Source organism: Mercenaria mercenaria, chromosome 11 (genome assembly GCF_021730395.1).
Source record: "Mercenaria mercenaria strain notata chromosome 11, MADL_Memer_1, whole genome shotgun sequence".
Lineage (NCBI taxonomy): Eukaryota > Metazoa > Mollusca > Bivalvia > Venerida > Veneridae > Mercenaria > Mercenaria mercenaria.
The window spans coordinates 82,113,197-82,122,692 of record NC_069371.1 but is presented as its reverse complement, the minus strand read 5'-3'; the positions used below and the strand labels follow the sequence as shown (position 1 = coordinate 82,122,692).

At 35.9% G+C, this 9,496-nt stretch overlaps 1 protein-coding gene across 1 annotated transcript; it reads right to left on the bottom strand.

Annotated features, from left to right (window-relative positions):
- Positions 1 to 4,515: 4,515 nt before the first annotated feature.
- LOC123531192 (uncharacterized) lies at positions 4,516 to 9,179 on the bottom strand. The gene is made up of 3 exons (XM_053517929.1): positions 8,787 to 9,179; positions 5,657 to 5,769; positions 4,516 to 4,970 (listed from the first exon to the last, which is right to left on the bottom strand). Exons 1-3 carry the CDS (start codon positions 8,998 to 9,000, stop codon positions 4,674 to 4,676), a joined length of 624 nt encoding a protein of 207 aa, XP_053373904.1. The 5' UTR covers positions 9,001 to 9,179; the 3' UTR covers positions 4,516 to 4,673.
- Between the last annotated feature and the right edge of the window lie 317 nt (positions 9,180 to 9,496).

Here is a 9,496-nt window from a genome sequence, read left to right as displayed (position 1 = left end):
CATAATAAAATGACCGTCATAACCTCTTAAATTATGAAAAATAACAGGAATTTTATGTGTTAGTTTAAAATTAATATTACATTCTGAGTGAGCACTTCCTCTGAATTTTCCTGTTATATGACAATGGTCACGTACTGGCACTTCACCTTCTATATATTCTTTTTCACAGATATGACAAAACTTTTGTTTTTAAATTCGGTTGAATCATTTTTAGACATTCTTAGTTCTTTGTTGAAATGTTCTTTAATATTTCTTTACAATATTCCACTTCCTCAAGCATTTTTTTCAAAAAACTTATAACTGCATTAGGTCCTCTATAAATCTGGGTTGGTTTAGTATATTTTCGTCATAACAACAAACAACTTTATAGCCGTAACCACAATCTATATGATTTTGATTGCTTCAGTAAATGAAGATTCAGTTGATGGTAAAGCAGTTAAAACTTTTTTAGTTATTGATTCAAAATCAGCATAAATTACAAAAGGTACTGCTAAACCTTTATGATAATTTTTAAATTGTACTTTACTTCCCTCTTTTGGCATTTTTACGCCTTGGATACCATTAATAGCTAAACAATTTGGTATGTGTTCATTTAATATTCTTTCTTGAGTAAAATTCTGTAAACATGATTTACAAAAATGTTTTTTATGTTGATCTTTGGTTTTATTAAACATTAATCTATTAAAGTCTTTTATCCAAACATAATGTTGGATTACAGTTCTTGAGGGTTTACAGTCATCATCAGTTATTTTATCATTTATTTTATCATTTATTTTATCATTTATTTTATCATTAGTAATTAGCAACATGTCACAGTGTTCTTCGTATTGATATTTTGATATGTACAATGGATAAATACTATTTTCTTCATAACCAAATATATTAAATGATATTTCATTTAAAACTTCTATTTTAGGTATTTGATTTAATGTAACAGGAAATTTAATTCCAGTATAATCAAGATCGTTTATATGTTTTTTATATTTTGAAATATTTTGAGGATTTTTTTCAACAGGAAATTTGTAAGCTAAATGACACCATCTAAAACATTCGTTATCATCATTCTTTATATTTATTAATCCTTTCATTGAATTTTGTAATGGTTTTGGTAATTCTAAATAACTTGAAGCAGCCAATGGACTATACTTATATCTATTTATATAATGAGCATCAACTGACTCTATTCTCCAGCCACTTCCTTCAGAAATCCAATTACCAATTCTATTTATTATTTCATCAAAAGCTTGATGTAAAGTTTTTTTTATTTAATTTGTGTTAATAATTTCTAAAGACTTTGATTGAAAATAAGCTGATTTATATATTGTATCAGTTTTATCCATTTTTGCAAAAGTTATTTTTAAAACAACGTTTAATTTTATACCTTTTAAAGTTTTAAGTTCAGATTTAAGTATTTCATAAGAGTCGTTTATAGTTAAATATAATTGATTCTTTGGATCTTGTCTATATATGTAATTTTAATTTCAAATTTCTTATAATATTGTTTTGTAGATCTCTCAATTTCCATCTATATATTATATTTAGAAAAAAAAAATCACTAAGGAAAAAAGGATTAAAAAAATAATAAAATAAATAAAGTTTAAATTATCTTTAAGATGAATTAAAATATTTAAATTTATATCTTTTTCCATTAACTTTTGATATTCCACTTTTAACTTGGTTTTTTCCTTTGCAGCACATTGTTATTAACCCTGAATTAATATTAAGGTCTTTGGATGCTGCATAAGTGCTTTTATATGTTTTTTCTTCATTAGTGTCACAATCGGTTGCAATAACTTTTTTAGGATTGTTTCGAATATTATTTGGTCTGGGACAATCACATAATCTTTCAGCATTTTCTTCTTCAGTTAATAGACAACCGCAGTTCCATTCAAATAAATTATTTTTTAAAAGATAAGGATCTATAACATTTTGTAATTTATCAATAATACCTTTCTATTAACCATCTATATAATATACTTATAGAAAAAAAATCTCTAAAAACGCATGTAAAATTTAATACAGCTCTTCTTCTTTTTTACTTTTATATCAGTTAAGTTTAAATTCCTTCATGTGCATTTCAAGAGGTGTTGAATAATTTTTTTCTTTCTGCATTTCTAATAGTATTGTAAAAATATCCTGAATAACTTTATTTGGATCTTCTTTATTTACTTTTCCAATCCGTGCTTTTGTTATAAGTTGTTTTATTTTGTGATGATGTGATTTTAAAATAAATTTCTTGTCGTCAAGTTTTAGTCTGTTAGTAAATATGGTAATTACTGATGGAACAGCGCCAGCAACTGCTACAAATATAGGAATAGCTGGAACAAGTGCTAATGCAGCTGAACAACCAAAAACACCTGCTGTAATATATAACCCAGTACTTACTCTCCCACAAAATTTATAACTTTTTCTGTAAGCAGCAGCTAGTTTAGTTAAGTGAATAATTAATTGATCTATTGTTTCTATTCCATTATTATTAGAAATAAGATTTTTATTACTCATTTATATAATTAACTTTTTATTTTCTAAATTTAAATTTGTTCCAATTCACTAAATGGTACCCAACTATTAAATTTTTCATTGTAACCTTTCCATTTTACTAAAGCTTGTTTTTTCTTATAGTCTCATCTAATAACTTTTTCTATTCTAAAAACTTCTTGTGTAGTAGGTAAAAGTTCTTGTCCGTAAAATGAACCTTGAACTATTTCATCATTTAAATCTTTAATAGTGTATGTTCTGGGATTTGTATTATTAATTTTATAAATTATAAATATTTCCTCTGTCCAGTTTGGTGTATATCCTTTTTCAAAATGTCTTTTAAGTTTGCTTAAACGAACTCGATCACCAATTTTAAATTTTGCTTTGCTCTTTGGTATCTTTAAATCACCATATAAATTAAAGTAAACAGTACCTTTATTTAAGTTTTTACTAGCTTCGGTTGGTGTCATTTTTATACTAGAATGTTTTGTTTTGTTATATTTATCAACCATATCCTGCAAATTATCTAATAAGTATAAGTATTATTTGCTGTAAAATATTTCCACATTATTCTTTTTAAACTTCTATTAAATCTTTCAATAACTACAGCCTTTCCTTCATAAAATGTATGGTACATATTAATTTTATTTTTATTCAAAAATGATTCAAACTTTTTATTATAAAATTCTTTTCCTTCATTCTACCCATAATTTACTGGTAATCGTCCTTCTAAAATTATTTTTTTCAAATGCTTCAGTAACAGATTCTCCCAGTTTTATTCTTTAATGGAATTAATCCAAGCATTTTACTAAATATATCAATAACAGTTAACAAGTACTTTACTCCTTTATTATATTTGAAAAAGCTTGCATGTCAACTAAATCAGCTGACCAAAGTATCATCAATATCATTAACTATCACTCTCCGTTTCCTAAATTTCCTTTTAATTGGTTTGTGTAATTCTTCTGCTAATTCATCGCTCCAATTTATTTTGGGGGTAGTAAAAGTTTGCTCTACCCCCTTTTCCCGTTTTTTGACTTTTGTCCCAGCCCAAGTTTGTATTTTGTTTTAATTATAGGTTTCACAACTAAATGTTTTGCAATCTTTTCTCCAAATGTTTTTGATTTAGTTTTATTTAAATTGGAAAGCATTTGCTTATCACATGTACCCTTTTTTACACCACTATCATAACAATAATCATGATTCATACATACTGCATCCAGTTCATTGACAGGGGGTCCATTATCTAGGGGATTTCCTGGCCCACAATAATTATATCCTGGAAGTGTTAAACCTTTCTTAGGTAATAAAGGTAACATTGCTTTGTGAATATCTAAATTACCCCCTGTACTTTTAACAAACTTTGATTTCATTTTTCCACAAGATGAACAAGTAGCCCTTATCATTTTTCTCCCGTTTTTTGTTGTAACATAATGAGGATTTATATTATCAGTAAATCTTCTTTCTTTCAAACAATATATTTTATTTTGTAAACTCATCTATATCAAATGTATTTAAAATTATTTAAAGACTAATAATGTAGTTATTAATTCAAAATAAGAACAAACACATTACATTTTATCAATAAATATAATTTGCCAAAAGTTTGCCAAAAGTTTGCCAAGTTGGCAGACATTGTCACATTGCTGCCACTTGGCAGAAAAATGGCAGGCTTTTGATTGGTTGAATTTGTGTTTGCCAACGTTCTGCCAAAAGTTTGTCAAGTTGGCAGCGACTGCCACATTGCTGCCACTTGGCAGGATTTTGGCAAATATTTGGTGGAAGTGTTTAAAATTATCTTTAATCATATTTTACTATAGGTTTTAACAATAATTTGTTAAAATTTGTTTTAAATTTGTTGAAATTGTCCGGCATTGGATTTTTTAGAATAGGGGCAAGGGGTCAGGGGGGTCAAAATCGGGCTCGCTGCGGTATTTCTAATACTACTAGTGTCGTGCAATATGCATTGTTTAACTCTTATTACAAAGGATATTGTGAGATTAGTACGAGGATGTTCAAAATACCCGGGAAAGTGCTCTAATATCTTTATTTCTGGTAATATTTTGCTAAACTTTACAAATAATTTTCTGAATCATGACACCGAATTTGCTGTTATTTATGCTATCATTGCGACTGGTTGCAGCAGCTATTTACATTACACTATAAACAAACTGTAAAGCTAGTCTTGGTTACTATTAGTCTAAGAATAGTATAGCGTCAATGCAATATTTTGATTTTATATAAATATTGACAAATGACAGCGTGTGAACTGTTAATATACAGATACTTACCTGGTATTTCTCTACTTGAAGATCAAAGGAGGTTAGGTATTGACGTTCGCGCACACGGGAAGGGCATTGAACTCTTCCAACCCAGGCCCCCCAGGGTCCTTGAGCCGATGTGACTTCACCACTGTCTTTTCCGTCTGGAAATTCACAGACGAGTTTGACTGCATTCAGCGCTGTGCAGTCGCTGTCGCATTTTGGTTCGATCTTCAAAATAGAAATAAGGAATTATTGTCTGTTTATTGTATTCTGTAACAACATTGCTCGGGCTCTGTTACAAGAGTGTATTTAAATTCTAACACCATTCTAAATATTTGCGAAAATGTAAATCTGCCGAATTATGGTCCATCAAATATCTAAACCATTTACTTATTTATTACTCCTGAATATGTTGTTTTTGTGCAAATAAAACTATCTGAGTATTTAGTTAATTGTACAGGCCACTTATATAGCAAATAAATTACTTTCAATTCTGTTAATCATTATAAAAGTTAATTTTACAAAATCTCAAATGCCCCTAGAAATAACAGCGTACGACATATTATTAAGAACATATTATATCTTTGAAACAGTAAATGAGCCGCGCCACGAGAAAACCAACATAGTGCGTTTGAGACCAGCATGGATCCAGACCAGCATGCGCATCCGCGCAGTCTGGTCAAGATCCATGCTGTTCGCTGATGGTTTCTCTAATTGCAATAGGCTTTGAAAGCGAACAGCATGGATCCTGACCAGACTGCGCTAATGCGCAGGCTGGTCTGGATCCATGCTGGTTGCAAATGCACTATGTTGGTTTTCTCATGGCGCGGCTCAAATATGAAATAAGACATCAGCTAACGTCATGCTATAGTTATATTATTTTATTTCCACTTATTTATCTGAAGTGTACTTACTTTCATGTCGTAACCAACAGCATAAGAACCCTCTGGGCATAGCTGTACAGAGCCCCAGTCTCCCCATCGGCCACCATTTGTTACTTTTAACGTTGCTATGACTCTGGACACGTCTTTAAAAGAAACGTAAATAAATATGAGAAAGATAAAACCCCAGAATCAAAACTTCTTCATTTTAATGGCATGTTTAAAGACGAACATGTGCAAGAAAGGTGCCGTTTCAAAGGCGTGTTTCGTTGTTGCTCTCATGTCGAAAGTAGAAACAACGTTTTAAGTTCATTTATCACTTACTTTTGTTTTTGTATCATACCTTTTTGAAAGAGAATCTTTATTTTGCTGACGAACAATCACAAAAAAACATAGTATCTATTCCTAAATAAAAATACTACATTCCAAAAATGCAAATTCGAAAATTTAGATATTTGGTGTAAAGACACATTTCACAAGTTAACAAAGAAAATTCGAATTCATTTCCAAAAACAAACAGAAATAGAATGTGTTAAACGTTTCGGCTTTTGAAAATATTGCATCTAAATTTCACTTAAACAATATTAGTAAATATTATCACATTTGATACAAAACCAATATGTAGGTAAAAACCATGATGCAAAACAAAACCTTCTGGTGAAATAAAATGTTCTTACACAACTTCTACAGGAGGCAAATATTCATAGTTTTATATACAACTGAGTCTTGAATTGCTGCAATATTATAGGAATTCATGTCCAAATAATCAAAGTGTGCATTACAAGGTTGTAAATACACCAAAGGAGCTGTAGATTATGAAAATACTTTAAGTAAAGTTTCAATTTGATTATTGAGTTCTTTTGTTGAGTTTGGAGTCAAGCTCATGCGGTAACTTAGGAAGGTTCCCTTCCTTGCAATTTTTCAGGTCCGAGCGGACGCCTAGCCTAGAACCACCGACCTCCCGTAATTCAGATGCAAAGCTTCCTCATATGAAAGAAGTCTACACCACTGGTATAGTACCGGCGAGAGGCAAATGGTTGGAAGTCAGTCTGGAAGTGACCGGCGAGAGGCAAATGGTTGGAAGTCAGTCTGGAAGTGGCCGGCGAGAGGCAAATGGTTGGAAGTCAGTCTGGAAGTGACCGGCGAGAGGCAAATGGTTGGAAGTCAGTCTGGAAGTGACCGGCGAGAGGCAAATGGTTGGAAGTCAGTCTGGAAGTGCCGGCGAGAGGCAAATGGTTAGAAGTCAGTCTGGAAGTGACCGGCGAGAGGCAAATGGTTGGAAGTCAGTCTGGAAGTGCCGGCGAGAGGCAAATGGTTGGAAGTCAGTCTGGAAGTGACCGGCGAGAGGCAAATGGTTGGAAGTCAGTCTGGAAGTGCCGGCGAGAGGCAAATGGTTGGAAGTCAGTCTGGAAGTGACCGGCGAGAGGCAAATGATTGGAAGTCAGTCTGGAAGTGCCTGACGAGAAGCAAATGGTTGGAAGTCAGTCTGGGAGTGCCCGGCGAAAGGCAAATGGTTGGAAGTCAGTCTGAGAGTGGCGGCGAGAGGCAAATGGTTGGAAGTCAGTCTGGAAGTGCCGGCGAGAGGCAAATGATTGGAAGTCAGTCTGGAAGTGCCCGGCGAGAGGCAAATGGTTGGAACTCAGTCTGGGAGTGCCCGGCGAGAGGCAAATGGTTGGAAGTCAGTCTGGAAGTGCCCGGCGAGAGGCAAATGGTTGGAAGTCAGTCTGGGAGTGCCCGGCGAGAGGCAAATGGTTGGAAGTCAGTCTGGGAGTGCCCGGCGAGAGGCAAATGATTGGAAGTCAGTCTGGAAGTGACCGGCGAGAGGCAAATGGTTGGAAGTCAGTCTGGAAGTGACCGGCGAAAGGCAAATGGTTGGAAGTCAGTCTGGGAGTGCCCGGCGAGAGGCAAATGATTGGAAGTCAGTCTGGAAGTGCCCGGCGAAAAGCAAATGGTTGGAAGTCAGTCTGGGAGTGACCGGCGAGAGGCAAATGGTTGGAAGTCAGTCTGAGAATGCCCGGCGAGAGGCAAATGGTTGGAAGTCAGTCTGAGAGTGGCGGCGAGAAGCAAATGGTTGGAAGTCAGTCTGAGAGTGGCGGCGAGAGGCAAATGGTTGGAAGTCAGTCTGACTGTGGCGGCGAGAGGCAAATGGTTGGAAGTCAGTCTGGGAGTGCCCGGCGAGAGGCAAATGGTTGGAAGTCAGTCTGAGAATGCCCGGCGAGAGGCAAATGGTTGGAAGTCAGTCTGAGAGTGGCGGCGAGAGGCAAATGGTTGGAAGTCAGTCTGAGAGTGGCGGCGAGAAGCAAATGGTTGGAAGTCAGTCTGAGAGTGGCGGCGAGAGGCAAATGGTTGGAAGTCAGTCTGGGAGTGCCCGGCGAGAGGCAAATGGTTGGAAGTCAGTCTGAGAGTGGCGGCGAGAAGCAAATGATTGGAAGTCAGTCTGGAAGTGCCCGGCGAGAGGCAAATGGTTGGAAGTCAGTCTGAGAGTGGGGGCGAGAAGCAAATGATTGGAAGTCAGTCTGGAAGTGACCGGCGAGAGGCAAATGGTTGGAAGTCAGTCTGACAGTGGCGGCGAGAAGCAAATGGTTGGAAGTCAGTCTGGAAGTGACCGGCGAGAGGCAAATGATTGGAAGTCAGTCTGGAAGTGCCCGGCGAGAAGCAAATGGTTGGAAGTCAGTCTGGGATTGCCCGGCGAGAGGCAAATGGTTGGAAGTCAGTCTGAGAGTGGCGGCGAGAAGCAAATGGTTGGAAGTCAGTCTGGAAGTGACCGGCGAGAGGCAAATGATTGGAAGTCAGTCTGGAAGTGCCCGGCGAGAAGCAAATGGTTGGAAGTCAGTCTGGGAGTGCCCGGCGAGAGGCAAATGGTTGGAAGTCAGTCTGAGAGTGGGGGCGAGAGGCAAATGGTTGGAAGTCAGTCTGGGAGTGACCGGCGAGAGGCAAATGGTTGGAAGTCAGTCTGGAAGTGACCGGCGAGAGGCAAATGGTTGGAAGTCAGTCTGGAAGTGCCCGGCGAGAAGCAAATGGTTGGAAGTCAGTCTGGAAGTGCCCGGCGAGAGGCAAATGGTTGGAAGTCAGTCTGGAAGTGACGTTCTTCATTCGCCTAAGGAGGCCCTTACATATTTTCAAAGAAGAGAAAGTTACCGTAATTATTACGAAATATACTTACTGCCAGTTTCAGCATGCCCTTCTACACCTTCATTGTTGCCTGCATACAAATCCTCTGTGACATCAGCACCAACAGGGTTTTCAGATATCCAAAACTCTTCAATGTCTTCACCTCTAGGGCGAATAGATTCTCTATCTACGCCACAAAACGCCTGACCTACAATGACAGTAAAAGTAAACAGACATATACTCTTGATGAAGACGTCCATCTTCATACAGAGTTAGAAACGAAATGGAAAGATGAATGTATCTCCTTCTTTATATCGTTGAACAGAAAAGGATTTATAAGATAGTGTCCGTGATGGCAGATAAATGTTTACTAAGAAATCAGCTGTAAGTATTTCCGATATTTTACATAGACTTTAATTGCCTTACCTTGTAATTTTACATGCCCGGGATGAGAAATGAATGCTATATTTAGCATTCGAATCCGTTTGATGTAAAACTGTTTTGTCCCCCAATCTGAACAGTATTAAGCTTAATTTTCTTTTTTCTCAATATTTAGCTGTAATGTCGAGCTGTAATATCGAGCTACAACGTAGATTAACAATTAGCTGGTAATGTTTAGCTGCATTGCCAATATTGCTTAACATCTATTTCGCATTCGGGTTTTGTAATGTCGAGCTACATTTTAAGAAAAGTGTCAGTTCGCCATTCGGGTTTTGTAATGCTTAGCTGCAATGTCCATATCTCGAAATTTAATTATTTCAA

Coding starts and splice junctions, on each gene's coding strand:
- LOC123531192 (XM_053517929.1), bottom strand. CDS start 9,000: ATGAAGATGGACGTCTTCATCAAGAGTATATGTCTGTTTACTTTTACT. Junction 5,770..8,786: donor AGGGCATGCTGAAACTGGCA/GTAAGTATATTT, acceptor TTTCTTTTAAAG/ACGTGTCCAGAGTCATAGCA. Junction 4,971..5,656: donor CTGTTGGTTACGACATGAAA/GTAAGTACACTT, acceptor TCTATTTTGAAG/ATCGAACCAAAATGCGACAG.